Here is a 20,552-nt window from a genome sequence, read left to right on the forward strand (position 1 = left end):
CAGGTCTGCTGACCCCAGCGCTCAATATTCTAAGCGTGGTGTTGTGCAGAGGGGTCTTTTCTCATAATGAGTATCAATCTCAAGTCAGAGAGTAAGGCAAAAACTCCAGTACCCTTAAAATCCCCCTTGAGAATCAAATTTCCCGTACCGTACAGTACTATAGCTTATCTTCACAAGTCCAGCACAGCAAGCTTTCCCTCCGGCCGAACAAGGAAATGGGCGGCTTGCCTTTGGGGGCCATGACTTACAAAAAGATACATACCTGTAACCTCCAGCCTCGCATTTGCTTTGCACGCATCATTGGATTTACATAAATACAACACATGTATGATAGGAACCACCCACCCTTGAATCTGTTCTCTATTAAAAAAAATCATTTGCAAATGCCAAGTCTGTTCTTATTCTTAGTGACAAATGGTCCATGCATCTCACCATGGCCTGGAGGACGCACACCCGAGTGCGTGTACACTGAGGGAGGGGACAGTTGTGTGACCTTGGCTGATCTCTCAACTGCCTTGCAAGGTCTGCAGGCTGGGTGTTGTTAAGCCTGATTTTATAGTAGAAGCTACTGAGACACAGAAAGGGATACTGGACTGCCCTAAGTCACCCAGCATGGAAGTGGGTGACCTAGAACTTGAGTCCAGGTCCCCAACTCCCAGGTCAGTGGCATGGGGTTAGGGGCGGTTCTGGTACCGCCACATATCCCACTTTAGATCTAGCTGGAGCATACACATGGGCTATATGTAGGTCAAGTCAAAAAGGAAACAGGGACAGACTTCAGATGGCAACATGGGGGTTGGGGGGAGGGCCTGCCGCAGAGCTGTGACAGATCCGCCATACCCCTGGGGCTTACTGCGCTCCCTTCTGACGAGGGTGTTCTCTCTTAATGGCACTTGCTCATGCAAGGGGAGGCTGGAAGGGCCATGGAATTAAAATCCTCAGCCCTCAACCAATGACTGCGGGTGACACCCTTTGAGTGGGATGACTCTGGGTGCGAGCTCTATGCTGCCCCCCAGAGGTCTCTGGCGGGACTGAGCCCCAGTTGCCCACAGTGGAGGCTCACACCCTCGGTGGCAGCCTTCCTTCCCCACTTCCTGCCAGTACTTCCTGGGATCACCTCCCACGGGAACCGTCTTGGCCTGGAACGCTTGCGTCAGCAGCTGGACCCATGTCAGGTGCTAAGACTCAGAGAGGGCTTGAGAGGCTGATCACACTTAACCAAGTTTGGTTTGGATTTCCCTTCAATTACTGAGGCCAAAGGAAGGTTCTCTGAAAGGGACCCAAGGCTTGATAGGCTGTTATTTCTTTGTGTCTGTCTGTTCCTCTGAAGCCATTTGCACACCCGGGGTGAGGCCTGGCTCCAGCCAGTGTACCACCAAGGACAGGGCTGAGTCAGAAACTCTCCATGTGGCAGAGTGGTACGGAACAGGGCAGAGCAGCCACACAGCTGGGGCTCAGTTCCCCGAAGGGGCTCCTCACAGCCGTCGTTCCATGGAATGTTCATCAGTGCCAGTGGGCAGAGAAGAATCCTGTATCGTATCAAGTTGGTTATTGCTTGGTGAAAGAAGTTTCTTAACTGCGGGACTTCTCAGAGCCTTTAAAGTATATCTGATGAATCTCCAAGAAGGGGACATTCTGTTCAGACTAATTTGACCTCAGAATGCTTTCAGGAGCATCTTGCAGGTCTAATGTCCCCATGAGACATTAGTTTAGGAAACACTGGTTTAGTAGGAAGAGCCCTCAATTAACCAGGTGACCCTGGACAAATTGCCTTACCTGAGTCTCTTACCCAGGGTCACTCTGCTGGTAAGAGGCAGGCTGGAATTTGAATAGAGAGGATGCACAAAGGAGCAAATGAGAGACAGAAGAAAGGAAGGAGGAAAGGGATGTATTGGGACCAGTTTCCGAGGTGCTCAAATCCACCTGCAAAGGCAGGTTTTTCCCTTTATGTTCAGTACCAAAAAAAAACCGAGAGAGAGAGAAAAAATAATAACACGACTGCTTTCCCACGTGCACCATGAGTTCAACTGCTATCAATTACTGTGGCCTCCTGCATTTATTAATAACCAAGTTATTTCTCCTTTCAACAACTTCCAACAATAGCCGTGCTGTTGCTGAATTACTGAGCATTATGTGACTTATTTATAACGCTGGTGCATCTGGGTCACATTTCCTCACACAGAGGTTTCCAATTCGAATGTCTGCAAAGAAGGAGGCCACCTGCAGGGAAGAGATAAGCCTAAAAGTCTATAGACGCTAGAAGAAAAAGCAGTAGTGCTCGGCAGACAGACTGCCTGGGTTCGAATCCCACCTCTCCCGCCTAAAGCCCCGTGATGTCAGGGAGGTCCTGCCGCCTCCTAGAGCCTCCACTTCCTCTTCTGTAAAATGGGAATCTACCCCCATGAACTTCTTGGGAAGCCTCAGTGAGGTTACAACTTGCAGGTCGCTTAGTAAGAGGTCTGTTCAAGAGCTGTCCGCTCCTATGATGACAATCACACTCTGAGATTTCTGCCCTTAAAAGGGGACAAATGGGTCACCAAGAGAAACTCCGGGAGCCAACTCAATGCACGTAGCTGCAGCTCCCCACCCAGGGTGCCCGGCAAAGTCCTAATGTTGGGACCATGGAAAATGCAACCCTCTTACAAGCTGGAACTTCAAAGCCCTTCCTGCCTTTTTTTTTTTTTTTTAAGATTTTTATTTATTTATTTGGGAGAGTGAGAGTGCGTGGGAGCATGAGCAGGGAGAGGGGCAGGGGGAGAAGCAGACTCTCCACTGAGCAGGAAGCCCGATGTGGGGCTCGATCCCAGGATCCTGAGATCATGACCTGAGCCAAAGGCGGACGCTTAACCCACTGAGCCACCCAGGCACCCCTGCCCTTCCTGCTTCTTATGGCTGTTCCTGCATGTCCCTGCTGTCCCCCTGTCCTCCCCACCTGGACCTATTGTTCCACCTATCTGGCTTTGGAGAAAGTTGCCATCTGCCCCAGGACCTTTGCCTGTCTGCCCAACCAGTGCTCCCTGCAAGGCCTGGCCAATAAGCCATCTATAACCCAACTGGAATCACTCATCACCCAACTGGAGTCACTGTTCACACACTAATGGCTGAAAGACAAGGCACAGACCACTCCCAGTGCTCTGGGGAGTACGAGCAGGTGTTTTGGAAAAAGAAGTCTCACCAGACAAATCACTTGGGGCAGCATCAGATTAAACCAAGGAAAATGCAGCTGCATTCCCACAGGACTTCCCAGAACCTAGAGTATGCCGATGGGCACCGGGAATTTACAAGAGAAGAGGGCATGGGGACGAGTCTCCCGAGCTATTATGATCAAGAGGGAAAAAGCAGACAAAAAGGCATCTCTGGGGTGGTGGGAACTATGGAAAGAAGCAGAGGCTGGACATCCAAAGACAGATTCAGCCTGGCTGTGCGATCTTGAGTAGGAGATGTCCTCTCTCTGAGCATCAGTTTTGCATCTGTGAAATGGGTGGCTCCTCTCCCAGAGGGCTGTTTGAAGGATGAAATGAGACACTGGATGTGAAGCTGGCTGAGAATGTCCCCAGAGCCGGTGATCTGAGCTAAGGCGCAGGGCAGGTGGAAGGCATGACTGGTCACCCTAGGAGGACACTAGGAGCGAAGGCTCGGGGGCGGGGCCAGCAGCAGGTGCCTGAGCCACTTGCCTGAACCACACAGCTAGTGAGGCAGAAGTCGGGACCAAAGCAGCCCTGGCTGGCCCCAAGTCAAATGCTGTTTCTACAGTCAAGTGTCCCTCCGCAAGACAAGAAGAACGGGTCGTTCAACCTATCATACTGTCCCCTCTGGGGCTGCTTCCTGGGGCCCAAGGAGAGCCCAACAACTGCGGGTGCTTCCCGAGTGCTCACCGCGTGCCCGGCCCTGTGCTGAGTAAGCACGTGATCTCATCAACGCACCAACCGTGTGAAGAGGTCTCATTACGATTTGCATTTACTGATGACGCCACGGACTACTAGACATCACGTGGCCTAAAGAATAGGAAGGAAGGCTTCAAGGATGGAAGTCCTCAGACCAAAATTGGGCTCCTCCCCTTCCCAAATCCACGACCTTAGATAACTTACTTTACTTCTCTGAGCCTCCACTGACTCATCCATAAAATGGGTATAACCTACCATCTAGGGCTATGAAGATTTAATGGAATAACCAGCACGTAAATCAGGCCTGGCAGAGAGTGGATTCTCAGTAAATAGTAATAGTGAACAAGTCCATCGTGGTGGTCATGGTTGTTATCCTCCGTATTGTTGCACGCTGTCTCGGAATGGCGAGTCGGGGCATGCGCAATGGAGTCATAGTGCTCTTCCCCCCCCCCCCCCGCCCCCCACCTCCTCCCACCCCTGCCCTCCGCCTTCCCCAATAACAGGTTAGTAGGGTCTCTGGTGATCAAAGCTTAAAGAGAGCCCAGAGAGCATCTGGTCTACCCCCATGAAGCAAGTCCTTTCCTTCTCTGAGCCTCAGTTTCTGTATCTGTAAAATGGGGTCATAGCACTCACTCTGTGGAATTGTTGAGATGGCCAAAGCTCTTAGAGTAGTGCCCTGCACATAGTAAGCAGGGGATAAATATCAGCTGCTGTTATTGTTTACGGGAAACAGAGGCTAAGAAGGGGGGGAGAGGCCTTGGCAAGGCCACCCAGCAAGCAAGTGGCTCAGCCTCTGCGAAACCTGGTTGCCCAGGCGTTCCAGCCTCCCTACTCTGGCCTCCCAAGGCGTGGGCCCCCGGCGAGCAGCGCCTTCTAGCCCCAGCCACTTCAGGGTTTTGCCGGGCTTTTTAAAAACTATAATTGTTTACATCCCCGAGCAGCCATTTCAGCTTAATGAATGAATTCAATATGCTCAGAAAACGCAGAATAAATCCTCGCCTGTGGCCCAGAATAGGCCCGGCTGTACCAGCTGTCGGGCAGGGAGCCAAGCCACCAGCTGGGGCAGGCCTGAGATGCGGGGTCTGTGTCTGCACAAAGGCAGGCGGGTGGGACGGGCCCAGGAGGGGACAGGCCTGGGGGATGCTGGGTCCAAGGACAGATCAGTGCAAACCCTAGATTGTAGAGCCCAGTCGCCTCTTAATCAGAGCCCTGTGTCAACCCAGTATCGCCCCTTAGGCTGGTACCTTGTGGGGAGAATACAGAGGCCCCAGGCTTTGCTCGAGCCACTGCGCCTTCACTGGGTGAGGGTCCTCTGCCTAGAGCACCCTCCCTACTTTCTTCTCAGTTTTGGAGATTCAGCTCAAGGGTCCCCTGGGATGGTAGGACCCCTTGGGTGGGGCTGACCACTTTGAACTTAGTGTCCCCTGCCTACAGTGTTCTCTGGGCATCTTCCGTGCACTTGTCTGGGTCGGTCTCCCTTGATCAGACTGAAATTTTGTCTTGGAAAGTGAGGGTAGTGTCCCAGGGCAGCCAAGGCATAGAGGAGAAGACAGGAAAGGAGGAGGGGAGAAGGAGGAGGAGGACAGAGGGAGGAGAGAAGGAGGGGCCGAGCAAAATGAACTCAGAAATGGCCCAGGAGCCCAGAGACTCGGATTCTAGTCCCACCTCTCCCACAGCCTCACTGTGTGACCCTGAACAAGGCCCTTCTCCTCTCTGATCCTCCGTCCCTGCCCGATCCAAAGAGGGGCTCAGGCCTGGCATGATCATAGCGCCTTCTAGGCAGGTAGCTTACCCCCCAGCCCCTTGCAGGGTGTTCACAGAGCCAGGCAGGTGGGATGCCCTCCCTGGCTTCAGCTGGGGCAGATCCGGCTATGAGAGGCCAAGCTTGCCGTCTGAGGCTCTCTGCAGGGAGAAACCATATAGGCCCGGACTGCAGTTGTCCTGCTCCTCCCGACTCAGTGACGTTATGGCCCTTCGCCCAGAGCCTGAAGAAATGAACAGCCCTGGTTCCAGCCACCTGGGGCCCAAACGCCAACCCGAATCCCTGTCGGGGAAAATATAGAGGGGGCGCCTGGACGCTGAGCTCTGAACACCTTGTTACAAGTGTGCGGCTTGTCTTCTTGGGGGCAGGAGGGAGTGGGGGCTGTGGACCAGGCAGGGAAAAGCTGCTGTCGGGGGAGGGGAGCGGGGCAGGGAGCTGGCACTGCAGATAGGGGCCTGGCCTGGCTGCCCTGAGCCCGGCGTGCTTCACCTACGGAAACAGAAGTGAGCGCAGACGAGCACAGAGAGGACTGGAGTGGTGGACAGAGGAAGTGTCCCCAGAGTGGAGGCAGTAGGTCCATTTTGAAACACCAAGCCTCCCTCTGCCCTCCGGGGACACAGGGATCAACAGACAGAAGGTCCAACTTCATGCCACTTAGAGCTGTGTGATCCTGAGCTAGTGACTTCACCTCTCGGAGCCTTGACTTACCCACCTGCAAATGGAAATGAAAACAGAAGTGCCTACGCCACAGGCTCGAGAGGGTTCGATGAGCCAACCCGGGTAACGCCCAGGGGATGCTAACCGGGCCATGCGTGTTCAAATGTCAAGCCCTGAACACACCCTTCCATCCGGCAGTTCCGTGTCCAGGAGACCAGGCCTCCAAAATGCTCGCTCCCAGGCACCAGCTCTGCCTACCAGCATGTCTAGAACACCAACATGCAGAAAGCAACCTGAACAACCCACAGGAGAGCGGCTACACATATGGAGCCCCCACCCCCAATAACGGGCAGGTCCCTGCAGTCAACAAAGAGAGTTCAGGACATCCTGATGACCCAGTTGCTGGTCCCCGCCACTGCGGACCGTGCCGTGGCTGGAGGAGGCTCACAGGACTGTGTGTTCCTGCCCTAACCTCCTGTGAGTCTATCATGACTTCAAATCGAAAAGTTTGAGAAAACAACAACAACAACAACAAATCTCAGCCTTCGAGGGCAGCGAGCTGTCGTGTAGGATGCTGTCACGGTGGAACATGATGGTACACATTTGTCACAACCCACAGAAGGCACAGGAGCACGAGTGAGCCCGAATGGAAACCCTGGACTTGGGTTAATAACGGCGTGTCCGTCTAGACGCATCCATTGTGATTAACGTCACCTTTACACCATTACCAGTGATCACCTTGGGGGGCAGAGGGACCTTTGTTCCTCTCTATTCTTCTGCGTGGTTTCCATTTCTCAAAGGAAGACAGCTTCACGGTATGATGTGTGTGGTCGTTTATGAACCCAAACCAGTAAAGCACTTCACATAGTCCCAGCTTTGGGTTGATGGGATTCCCTTTTACGACTCCCACCGGCCTTCTGCACGCAGGGTCTCGCCCTAGCGTCGGGGAGCATCTGGCCCCCTCCTCTGATCTTTGGATGGGCTGCCCTGGCTGCTGGAAGTCAAGGCTTCCCAGCAGAAGGCGGGGGGCTGGGCCTCCATCATTACGACTATTGTCTCTCTTTCCTGTGCTCCTCCCTTCACCGGGGCTCCCCGAGTTATGACCCCATCCGTTCCGGGACTGGCGTCTTTATTACAGTGGGCTATCATCACCCTATTACGAGGCCCCTCCTCGGGTTGTATACGGGCCTGACGGTGTCATCTATTAGGCAGAGGGGTCAGCAGCAAGTAGACTGGCAAATTTAGTGAAAGAATAATAAATTAAACCTCCCATTGGCCTTCAGAGGAAAAGGAGAGCAAGGCAATGGGGCCATCCAGGCAGCCATCACTCATCCTGTGGCTATTTTGGATTCTGAACATGATTGTCGCTTTTGTGAAGTAATGAGGGACGGCAGGTAGAGTGACAGTCTCGGGCTTTCTAGGGAGAGTGCACATCATCTCTTACCGTGGCAGGACCACAGCGATCCTGAAAGAAGAGCCCACGTCAGCCTTGCGAACTCTAGCTTTGCTGGGGAACCCGGCATCCCCTGCCAGAAGTGGACAGACTTTCCATTAATAATCATACTAGCATTAATAACCACGATGATGGAGCTTCACAGATTCAGATTAAGTGACGTGAGCCTCACAAGAACCCTGGGACGTAAGCCCCATTATTATTCCGAATTTACAGATGAGGACACTGAGTCTCGGAGGTCAAGGGAGTGGCCAAGATCACACAGGAAAACAGGGATTGAACACGGATCAGCCTGGTCCCAGAGCCCACGCCTTTAGCCTCAATTCTGAGCTCTCCAACCTTGATTCTGCTTAACGGGGTAACCTTCCAGATGGAGGGACAGGGAGTGGAGGTTGGACAGAGATACAGATAGAAATTAGATGGAGCTGAGAAGGAGCTCATAGGGGAGAGGCGGATGTAACAAAAATAGGGAGCAGAGGGTGCCTGGGTGGCTCAGTCATAGGGAGCAGAACTGTCTTCTTGCCACCTCAGCAGGGAGCTAGGAAGCCTTGGCTGTGGGATTCTATAAGCTCTGTGGTATCCTAACTTCCAACAGCCAGAACTTACCATGTGCCCGGCTCTGGGCTCAGCCCCTGACATACAGCATCTCTGTCCATCTGTATGGCGGACCTGTGAGGTCACTGCTCTTTTCAGTCCCATTGTACAGGCCAGAAAACTGAGCCTCAGAAAGCTAGTGACTTGCTCAAAGCCACTGTGGCAAAACAGGGCCACACCCGTATCTCTCCGCCTACACGTTCTAGAACCTTGTTGCTGCCCCCCTCCAAGGGTGGAGTCTGGTTCCCCTGGCCCTTGAAGTTGCCGAAGGCTTATCACCCATAGAACATGGCAGAGGGATGCTGCATGATATCTGAGGCCAGCTCCGAAAAGGGGATGCAGCTTCCAGGATGCTCACTGGGAACTTGCACTTGAAGCTGCCATGCCAAGAGGAAGCCCAAACGAGCCCATGTGGGGAGACCGGAGACCACACAGGAGAGGGATGCCCAGCCAGTCCCCGCCTCCTCCAGCCCCTGTTCTTTCCGGGCCGGCCACCATGAGACTGCAACCACGGGACAGACCTCCAGCCAGAGCTGCCAGCTGAGCCCCTCCAAACTGCAGACCCACCGAAGCCTCGGGAGATAATAAAATGACCGTGTGTAAGGCGTGGGGGCTTGGGGCTGATTTGTTACGCAGCACGGTACCCGGGCCAGTCCCCCAAGCTAACAAGGGATGGAGTCCCCACTTAGATGCGAGCCCAGGTCTGCATTATTCCTGGCTGCTCTGAGCACTGGCCTGCACTGTCCTTGGCCCTCAGGACCTTCTGCTAAGCTGTGGAGAGAGCACCGGACTGTGAGTTCAGACCTGGATTCTGGTTCAGAACCTGCCCTTCATTAGCACAGACGGCTCACTGTGAGCCCTTGGCGAGGAGCATCTCCTCTTAAAGGCTTATGTTTTTCACCCACCAAAGGGGCTCTCACCTACCACCCAGCCCACCTCACGGGCCGGCTTAAATGCCAACAGAGACCGCCGAGCAACACAAGTACTTGGCACAGAGAAGCAAGTCATAGTTGGCTGAACGTCTCCCATGTGCCACGTCTTACACGTGCAGTCTCTGACTATCGAATGCCTGTAGAAGGTAGGTGGATTTATTACCATTTTACAGACACAGAAACTGAGGCCAGAGAGGGGAAATCACTGCACAAGTTAAATCCCACAGCCAGGAGGTGGGGAGGCCAGGATTCAAAGCCGGGGCCCCTGCTCTTCCCTTGTGCCTCACTTTGTCCTTATCAAGTGAGCTCCAGAGAGCCTCCATTTGCTGCCATACGAAACACACGGGCACCGGCTAATTGTTCCATGGGCCACTTTTTGCCAAAGGAAAAAACACGAGGTGGGATGAATGGTTTCCTGATGGCTCCCGAGGGATGGCCCAGGCCATGAGCCTTGGTTAACAGCAAACCAACCGTGATGTCGAATCACCCAGGGTTTTCTGGCTGCCAAGTGGAGGCAGCCCCAGAACGTCCTCCCACTGCCTTCCCAAAGGACCATTAGGGGACAGCAAGCAGAGAGACAGAAGGGGGGTGGAGATGCGGTGCAGAGTGGGGGAGCTCCCCTCTGCCACCAGAAAAACACATTTCCTAAGACCCCACAGCCAGCTGGGTTTGACTTCTTCAAACAAGTCACTTTATAACGAACTGACCGAGCCAGCAGCCACCTTGCCTGTCCACGGGAGGTGGCCCAGAGTCAGGGCATATTAGCATCACAACCTTCAGGGAGCCTCCAGACAGCTCTAGGACATCCTTTCTCCCTCCTTCCCTCCCCCTCCCTCATCCGAGGCTCAGGCAGGTTCCATAACTTGGCCAAGGTCACACCCCGCTGATAAAAGGCCAAGCTGAAATCTGAACCAGGACTGGCTGACGGCAAAACTCCCGTGTCCTTTCCCCTCCACATCCTGGGGGAAGGCAAGCCTCTGACTTCCAGGCTGCCCAGGGCACAGCTGGTGACAGGGCGGTCCCCCACCCCACAGGCAGCCAGCCTCCCAGGATAAAGGGTGCCATGTCACAGGGGCCAACGGGATTGAGAAGGGGGTGGGGGAGAGGCATGGTGGGAGAGCTCTACAGGAACACAGGGGCCTGAGGGGGCCTGAGGGGGCTTCAGGAAGAACAGGATATGACCCCCCCCCCAAAGGAGGAAGCTCAGAGTAGTCCGAAGGAGTGATGCTGGGGCTGTGTATGATGTAGGTGCCGAAGGCTCAAACAAAGCAGAGGCCATGAGTACGGTGGGACCCCGTGGTGATCTGAGGGCGGGGGCCCCATCAGCCTGGGACCATCCACACGGGCTCAGTGGTCTTTCATGGGGCCACCAGGTCTGGGGCTGCGGCACGGGCTTGGTACCTGGGATAAATACACATTTGGTCTTTGTCCCCAGTCCCTGGCACACAACTCCTAAAACCCTTGGCATCTCTGAAGTGAGGAGGGCTTTTTTTGCACACTAATGAATGGCTGGGGTCTGGTGGGAGGGGTGGGGGGGGTTCCTCAGTAGCTTCAGGACAGGGGCTGGTCGCTGAGAAGACCAAGGCATGATTAGAAATTTAGAACTTTCAGCCTCGCCCCCTGACATCCGAGGAGGGGAGAGGGGCTGGGGGCTGAGTAATCAATCACCAGTGGCCAAGGACTTCATCAATCATGCCTAAATAATAAAACCACTGTAAAAACCCCAAACTACAGAATTCTGAGAGCTTCCGGGTTGGTAAACACATTGAGGAGCTGGGGGTGGGGGTGGGGGTCGTACCAGAGAGGGCAAGGAACCCCTCCCCCATGCCTTGCCCTACACATCTCTTGCATTTGGCTGTTCCTGGGTTGTATCCTTTATAATAAATGGATAAAGGTAAGTAAAGTGCCTTCCTGGGTTCTGTGAGCTTTTCTGGCAAATCATCAAACCCGAGGGGGTGGCGGGAAGCCCCCAGCTTTATAGCTGGTCGGTCAGAAGTACAGGTGGCCCAAATGTGTGGTCCGGGGGTCTGAAGTCGGGCAGGCCTGTGGGACTGAGCCCTTAACCTGTGAGGTCTGCACGGACTCCAGCATCAGCATTGAATTGAATTGAATTGTGGGACACCCAGGTGGTGTCTGGAGAATCAGAGAATTGTTTGGCCTAAGGAAAGCCCCCCACATTTGGCTTCAGAGGCAATTCAGAGAGCCCGGCTGAGAAAGTGACCCCACCAGCCCTCTGGGAGCCTGTGAGGACAGAGGCAGCAATGCATGAGGCAAGAGGCAAGATGTGTGGTCCCCCAAGTTTGGGCTCGGAGCTTGGGCAGACCTGGGTCCAAATCCCACCTCTGACTTTAGTTGTGTGCCCTGGGGGATAGGGACGAAGCTCCGGCCAACGTCATCTGTTAGATGGGCACCATAATAGACCTCACCCCTCCCAGGCTGTTCTAAGGCTGCAGTGACCACGTCTAGAAGCTCTCAGCCCAGGGTCCAGAAAAACAAATCCGTTCCGCATTAGGAGACAACCCTCACGGCCTGTTGCAAAGGCGAGGACAGCGGAGGGATATTTGCAGGGAGCCTGACCTGCCGAGTACTCTGGCACATACTCGCTGTGCAATGTCAGGTAAAATACAGACTTTCTCTGAGTCTCTGTTCTTTAATCCAACAGAGGGAGATGCATGGCAGCGAACACTTCTGAGCCCACACTTGACCAGCCAAGTCCTATACCCCGCACTTTCGGGCACTGACTCAGTTAATCCTCACAACGAGCCTGCAAGCCAGGGCCTCTATTGGCTCCATTTTATAGAGCGGAAAACTGAGGTTCGGGGAGCCCAAGCCCAAGCTTGCACCCAGCAGGCTGGCTCCGGACTCCTGCCCATGGCGCTGTTGGTCCTCACCAGATTACCGCGTGAATCGAATCCGATCAAAAGGCACGATCAAAGTACAAGTGATTCTGAAACGGTCAGATACTAAACGGATAATTCGTGGCGGCTCTTGTCGTTGCCCTAACATTTCAGAAACCCTGAGTCCGGTTATGAGCCCCAAAATCTCCCACAGGGACTGATACTGGTTTTTAAAAAATAAGATCAGGGCTCTCAAAATAAGGAAGCCAGGCGCGCTGAGAGGAGAACATCATTTTAATGAGAAAAAAAAAAAAAACCCTGATTAATGGAAATGATTCTTAATATATTTCAAAATGATCTGTTATGACACAAAGCAAAGACATTTATATATGACTTTGAAATTCTTAATAGCTGATTTTAGAGCAACCTATTATGAAATCTTCCAGAGCAGAATATATAGTAAGTAAATCATCGGGCAGGCCTCCCAGGCAGACTGACGGCAGCTCCTCTTAAAATAATTTATAAGGTGGGGTGGGGGGGAGGCTGGGAGAAATTATTGCCATAATCATGTATTAATAAAATATTTATAAATGTGACTTTCCCTTTTAGTGTTACAGGCAGCTCCACGTATGGGGCAGGTCCCCGAGCCCACATCAGAGGGGGCCTCCCACGTGCCCTATGGGAGAGAAACCCCATGTACCGAACTCCTCTGGTGACCCGTCAGTGGGCCAGGGGACTCTGCTAGCCTGTTTTGTGGCATTGGAGGTAGAGAGGGTTGAAGTTGACGGTGGAAATCGGGAGGCAGATCCCACACATCTGCAGACCTTGCAGAGTGTCTAGGGGGGCGGGGGGGGGGGGCAATCCTGTGTCAGCTCAGTGCAGCCGAGAGGCAACCAGCTGGGCCACCCGAGGAGAGTCACCTATGCTGGGCTCGACAACAAAATCCTAGACTCGCCTTCTACTGAAGGATTGCCTCGAGCTAGCCTCTTCTGATGACCGATCCACCATCCCTTGCCTTGGCCATCCCAGACCTGCCACCCCATGCATGTCCCTGGTCTGGCACTGCGGGTACCTGTCTGTGCGTCCCTGCTGTCTCTGGCTGCAGGCACATGCTCAGCTCAAGCTCGGGACAGGCTGGAAGTGCGGGCGTTAATGCCTCCCAGGAGCAACCTTCGACCAGGGAGAAGGAGGAGGCGGTGGATAAATACCCCGGCTCCCTTGTCTCCTGGGTAATACCATTGGGAGCCATGTTCCTCAGAATCGCCCAGAGGTCCCTAGTGGAACTGGGCTTCCAGTTGCCCAGAGGTGATGTGCTCATTAAAGTACCACCTGCCTTCCCTTCCCTATCTCCCTCCCCTACTGCTGATCCCCTCCCAGAAGGACACGTGTACCCAAATCTTTGTCTCAGGGTCTGCTTTAGGGGACCCAGTCCAGTTTAGCTTCCTCACCCGTATTCCATTTGATCCTCCCATCAATCCCATTCTCTGCCCATTGAAAGAGGAGATCACCGAAGCTCAGACGAGTCTGGTGTTCAATCCTGGTTAATTGCACCAAGAGCCTCAGCTTTCCATTCTGTAAAACAGGCTTGTTTCCTTCAACTCATCCCCAGCCCACGGATGTCCCAACTCTGAACCTTCATGGCTTTCCTGCTCTGACCTCTGCAATCCCACCCTCGACCCAGTCAGCTCACAAAGCTGGCTGATGGTCCCAGGTAGGAAGCCTCATGTCTCCTTATGAGATGATAAATTCACAAGAAGGGGCCCAATTTTCACAGCCCCTCATATCCCTCCCTCTTCCAGGTCTGGGCACAAAGTAGATGTTGGCTCATCTCAGGGATGGGGATGTGTTATGGGCTGAATTATGTCTTCCCCAATCCGTATGTTAAAGTGCTAACTCCCAGGACTTCAAATTGTGACTGTATTTGTTGATCAAGGCTTTAACATGATAATTAAGGTAAAATGAGGTCCTGGGGGTGGGCCCTAATCCAATGTGATTGTTGTCCTAATCAGAAGAGGAGATCAGGACGCAGACACACACATGAGTGAGGACACGGCGGGAAGGCAAGCCTCTGCAAGCCCAGGACAGAGGCCTCAGGCAAAACCAACCCTGCCGGCACCTTGACCTTGAACTTTCAGCCTCCAGAACTGTCAGAAAACAAATTTGCTAGATTAAGAACCTCGAATCTGGCTCAATAGCAGAATGTCACATCTGATAAAACTGTGACCAGAGGCAGAGGTGACTTGCTTAAGGTCACACATCAAGTTGGGGGCAGGGACAGATTCCTAACATCCTCGCTCTGGCATGGCCGGGTCTAAGGGGGATGGAGGAGTTTTTTCAGAGCAAATCAAACATTTAGGCACTTCGGAGGCACGAAGCCCCCCAGTTGCTGTGATCTTGCATGGGTTGGTGCAGGATTGGGCTGGGTGAGCTTCTTCTGTAAAGGGCTATATAATAGTAATTATTTGAGGCTTTGCAGGCCACACCATCTTTGTCTCAACTCCTCAACTCAGCCATTGTGGCAGGAATGTAGCCAGAGACATGTAAATGAGGGGCATGACCATGTTCCAATAAAATTTTAATTATGGATACTCTAATTTGAATACCATAGAATTTTCACACACCCCCAAATTTTACAGATAGGTAGGTAGAAGATGGATAGATAGATAGATAGATAGATAGATAGATAGATAGATATTCATCTAATTGAAATATAAAAACTATTTTTAGCTTATTGCTGTCCAAAAGCAGACAGCAGACTGAATTTAGCCCTATAAGCCATAGTTTGCTGACCCTTCCTGGGGACAAAGCCAATTGCAGAGGTAGAGATTTTACTAGATGATTAGAGTTTTGTAGGGAAAGAAAGGCAGCTCAGGTTGGAGATGGGGCCATGTTCTCACACTACGGTGTGCATGACCCACGTTGGTCTTGGTGACAAGGAAGCTGAGAGAGAGACCCTACAGTCCCACAGGCAAAATGGTAGTGATGCCCTAGTAGGCAACGTGTTGAGCATGGCCCACAACTGATTTTTGGAAAGGCAAGTGGCATTTGATTTTTCGCCTTTGCCGAGTCAATCATGTCTGTCCTTATTTGGACCAACTGGGGGATCCCTACCTTACTTATTTCTGACTCAGCATAACTTCTAGAAATTTCCAAAATCAAATCAGTGGGCCAATACATGCAGCTCACATGTACGAGAATTGAAAGAATAGACCCCAAGGCCCAGGAGTGTGGGGATGGCAGGAATGATGTGCCAGCATATTCCAGAAGTCTGCTGCCCGCATACAGATGACCCAGAATGTCAGCCAGAGTCGGCACACAGCCCCAGAGGACAGACCTCAATTCACACATATTCATTCAACACGTAAATCCCAACTCCATGTCCCAGGCCGCAAGGAATTCACTCCCTACTAGAAAGAGCTAGACAAGGACCCAATCGCGATACAAGACACCATGATCCTCATGAAGGCAGGAGCCATGCTACTCTTGATGTCTCCCTGGGACCTTTTACGGCGCCAAAAGAGACCAAAGAAAGTGGTTAGGGAAGTGAGGAGACTTGAATGCCGAGTCAAGGAATTTTAGTTGAGTTAGCAGGCAAGAGAGAGCCTCGGGAAGATTCTAAGCAGGGGATGGCACAATAGGCCTATAGTTTTTAGAAAAGAGCCCAGGGGTCACAACGAAGATGGACTGAGGGAAGAATGTAGACATTAGCAATGAGACTACTGTAACAGTCCAAGCAAAAAAAAAAAAAAAAAGACTGGCGAACAGTAAGACTAGAGAAACAAGGAACAAGGACAGAAATGTCACAGAGATCCTCTACAGGGCAAGATGAATAATGATCGGCTAGGGAGGGGTGAGGGCAAGAGGGAAGACCAGAACCACTTGGGAAACCAAGCTGAAGTAGGGATGCTCAGTAAACAGACAACTCAGGGCAGGGAGCAGACTCAGGAGGAGAAGGATGGCTGCGTAAGCTTCAGCACGTAAGGTGGGGGAGCATCTCCAAGATGCCTAGGTAGAAACACAGCACCTTTATTGCTTGCACCCAGCTATCTCTCAGGTGTTCTGGAGCTTCCATGCTCAACGCTGTGGCTGCCAGTTACATACGGCTATTTAAATTCATGTTAATGAAAATGTAATGCAATTAAACATTCCACCCCTCAGTTGCGCTAGCTGCATGTCAGGGGCTCAATAGCCCCATGCTGCTCGGGGCTGGTTCGGGACCGCACAGATGGAGAATATCTCCGTCTACAAGGTTTCCTTGAAAAACCCCGGCCCCATTTCCATCTCACTGCACCCGGTCCTGCAGCCTCCCAGAGAACAGGCCCAGCGACGCAGATGACAGATTGATCCTGTCCCTCCTCGTGGTGGCAGCTGCCGCCGCAGACAGCTGCTGGCACAGGTGAGCTGGGCAGGAAGCACGTACCTTTGCAGGCCCCCGCCGCGCCGAGGTGGTAGATGGCTGCCAACACCCTCCAAATGGCTCGCTGCTCGCCCTCTGAAATGCCCAGTGTCTCCATGGCGCAGCGGAGTTGGGCAAAGGCGGCCGCCGCCTTCTGCTTGTCTTCAGGCTGAGAGCGAAGGGAGAGAGGAAGAGGCCGTGAGGGTGGAGAAAAGGCGAAGCACTGACTCAGGGCTCACCCTTGGGGGAAACGTGCGGTCGCTTTATTAGCGCAGTAAATGACTCACAACTAGGCTGTGCTTGCTTGACACCCAGGGCTCCAACTGTAGGGAAAGTTCTAGAAATCGTTTCTATCCGACTTTGGAATGCGCTGCGATTTTTATTCATCCATGTGTTCATTCGGGAGATTTGTTGTTTTTTTTTTTTTTTTTTTTTTGAGGCTCTGCTCGGTACTGGGCCCTGAGGATGCAAAGCCGAAGGAAGCCCAGCACTTGACTTGGGGGGCCTCTCAAGGGAGCAGTGGAAGGAGACATAACCGGGGGCCAGGTATGAGTGGCGAACAGTGGGATCTCAGAGGCAGGAAGGCGCTAATGAATCCCACCCAAAAGCGGCAAATAGATGGTCACAGAAGGCGAAACAAACCCGAGATTGAATTTGGAAGATGAATAGGCATCATTTGACCAATTTAATGCAATAAGTCCCGATGAGCAGAGGGAACGACATGACCAAAGGAGATCTGAGGAGACAACAGGTGAGCCTCTGAATGCGGGTGCAGAAGCAGATCTTTTTGGAGGCGGGGCTGACAGAGAAGAGAGAGAGCTTGAGCAGGTTGCAGGTGCCAATTGTGAAGGCCTCACCCATGATGTTAAGGGCACGGGCTTTAAATGCCAACCACGACTGGCAAACGCACACCCCTGTCTACACTCCTGCACCTGTGGCAGGCATCAGTAATCAATCAAGAGCCCGCTGCAAGCCAGTGAGTCCCCGATTCTTCTCAGGACACCACCCCTTGCAGCCGACACCAACTGATCTGCCCCAGCAACTGAAGGGGAAACCAACCGTTCGCTATTCCCAGTGCAAGTGATGGGAAACTACCCAAGATTTTTAAGCGGGAGGAACGAGAAAGTGACATGTTCTGATGTTTATGGGTTGTAGGGTGTTGTTTTTTTCTTTTTCAGATTTATGATCCCAATTATGTTTGGGATTGAATATTAAAATGAGTCTGAAACTCCTGCACACACCATCTGGCCAAGAAGACTCAGCCCAGAAACCTGCTGGGCTGAGAGGAAGTGAGCTGGGGACAAGAATTCTTTTGTCACTAATCCACCAACAGATAATGAGGAGCTGGTTTGCACTTGGCCCTCTTACAGAGCGTGGGCGATGAACGGTAGGCTGTTAAAGCTGGCAGGTCCTTGAATTTTGCAGAATCCAGTATGCCCAGAGAGGGGAGAACACTGGCCCAAGGTCACACAGCAAATTAGTATCAGATGCAGAGCTGGAATCAGGCTTTTCTGATTTCCAGTCCTTTCTGCTTGTCCCCTTCCATTCAAGCCACTTCTAACCAGGAAAGAAGCCTGCAAGGATCAGCGACCAATTGGGACGGTGTCAAAGCAGGCGGTGACATTGAGAAATTCGCTGTGAAAATATTTCAATTAATAGCAAAAGCATGTGCCACTGATCCATCATATTTCTGGGCCACCACAGGACCACAAAATCCCTAGCAACCAGGAGCTCAGCCTAGCAACGGCCGCTGCTCCGTTGGAGCCCACGGAGGGAGGGAGGGCATCTGACCAACATGTTCTCAGTTATTTATGAGATTTCAAAGTAGCAGTGAAAGGACACCAAAAGGACAGTGGCAACACATTTACTATCGTTCCCACTGTCAGCTCTGAGCATTTGACTTTAAATTACAGGCGGACTCCATCATCTGCCACTGAGCTCATGTGAAGAGAAGGAGAAACTTCCCCTAAAGCTTCATCTGTTTCTCTTCCTCTCCCTGCCCCCCCTCCCTGCCCCCTCCCCCACCCACGGCTCTGTTGCAACAGAAAATAGAGAGAGACAAATGTCTATGTTTCTGATCCGAACCATTAGGATCAGGAAGATGTTTACAGTTCCTTGAATTTCCAGGGAACCAAACACCTCTGCCCAGTGCTGGGGTGCAAGCCACTCCTTGCATCCCAGTGGCGCACGGAGAGATCAGTGAAATTAGTGGACTACGTCAAGTCACAGCCCAAATGTCTATGCACAGGAGAAGGAATAAACAAAGGGCCGTGTAGCCGGGGCACGGTGTTGGAGGATCACTCAGCAATGAACGAGAATGAGCCGCTGGTGGGTGCGACCACACGCCTGAATCCCACAGACCCGGGCTGAGCCAGAGGAGCCAGATACCAAAGACTCTGCACCCTGGGACTCCCATCTCTGCGAGGTTCAACACGGGCCAAACTAGCCTCTGGTAAGACAAGTCAGGTGATGACTCTGGGACGGGAGGGACACACCTGCCGGCAGAGAGACTCGATGGAGCCTTTGTCAGAATGAGGAATGTTCTAGGTGTCGATCTGGGGTGTGGCTACAGGTGTGGTTAAGAAGATAATCATCGCTGAGTTGGAGGCTTAAAATTTGTGTGCTTTATACACTTTATGTCTCACCTCAATTAAAAAAAAATTAGGGGCGCCTCGGTGGCTCAATCTGTTAAGCATCTGCCTTTGACTCAGGTCATGATTCCAGGGTCCTGAGATCGAGCCCTGGGTCGGGCTCCCTGCTGGGTGGGGAGTCTGCTTCTCCCTCTCCCTCTCTCCCTCTGTCCCTCCTCCTGCTTGTGCTTTCTCTCTCTCTCTCTCAAATATATAAATAAAAATAAAATAAAATAATGAAAAAAGAAAGCCAACTCACACCATGCCCAGAGTTTATCTGAGGCAAAGACTCAAGGTCAACCAAAGACTGCAGGTAATTTAGTGAGGGGGAAAAAAAAAATCCAGAATGCCCTCTCCACATTAGACCTGGCTGTGCTTAGAGTGCCCAGGAGATTCCTTCAATGCAGAGAGTGGCCAGGTTTGGATTTGGAGTCAGACAGAGCTGGCCGTCCCCTGGACTCTCTGCTCCCAGCAGAGTGACTTTGTACAGATCTCTGGCCCTTGCCCTGGGGCTCAGTTTCCACTTCTGTAGAACAGAAACCGTAGCCCACCGTCCTCCCAGGGCCACTGTGAGAATAAATGAGTCATGTAAAGCACCCAGCATAGTGCCCCGGCACACAGTGGTGCCTAATAAATGCTGGTCCCGGTGCACCGCTGCGTCTCTCCCGTGGTGCCTTGACCCAGGCTGTTCTGCTTTCCTGGACACCCTCCCCCACTGCTGCCCAAGTGCACGCCCAGCACCCCATGGAATGTGAACTGGGCATGGTCCTGCCCTTGAGAGGCTCCCAGGCCAATGAGGGGGACAGATGTGCAAACCGAATGACAGCCGGAGTGACTGCAGGGGGATGGACGGGCGGGAGACTCTGGGGAGAGTCAGAGGCTTCCTGGAAGTAGTGGTGCATGAAGCAAACAGAATAAGCCAGGGGACATGGGGACTGGGGGGGGCAGGACAGGAAGAGTCTCCAAGCAGAAGGGCACGGGGCTGGGGGGAGGGAGCGTGGTGCTTGGGTGCCGAGAACCCTCAGGTGGGTCGTGCAGGCCCGTCTCCCCCCGAAAGACGGGCAGTGGGGAGCCCCGGTTTGCAGCTGGGAGCTGCTCTCTGAGGGAGCTGTGGCTACTGGAGGCCTCCCTGGCCGAGAGAAAGCGGCACATGAGCACCTTCTCCCTGAGGCGGGCTCTAGGAGGAAAATGCTGAAAGTGGGCTCAGTTCACTTGCACAAGAAATATCGGTGCCCACACAGGTGGGTGAACCTCCTAGAGAACGTGGGGAGGGCAGGACAGGTGTCAGCCTGGAGCTCCCCATACCTGAGCCGTTCTGCCCCATGCTCACATCCTCCCTGGGCACTGGGAGTCCATTTAAGGAGGGAGAAGAGGAAACATGAATTGAGCACTTGCTACACTGCACTA

The 20,552-nt window shown here is 52.8% G+C and overlaps 1 protein-coding gene across 1 annotated transcript in view; it reads right to left on the bottom strand.

The window, feature by feature from the left end:
* MYO18B (myosin XVIIIB) overlaps positions 1 to 20,552 on the bottom strand; it is a 227,310-nt gene that overhangs the window by 183,561 nt on the left and 23,197 nt on the right. Inside the window, exon 11 of the mRNA XM_078060114.1 lies at positions 16,540 to 16,684. Coding sequence (XP_077916240.1) covers positions 16,540 to 16,684 — 145 coding nt within the window. The remainder of the gene's footprint in view (positions 1 to 16,539; positions 16,685 to 20,552) is intronic.

This window comes from Halichoerus grypus, chromosome 13 (assembly GCF_964656455.1).
Source record: "Halichoerus grypus chromosome 13, mHalGry1.hap1.1, whole genome shotgun sequence".
In the NCBI taxonomy this organism is placed as follows: Eukaryota; Metazoa; Chordata; class Mammalia; order Carnivora; family Phocidae; genus Halichoerus; species Halichoerus grypus.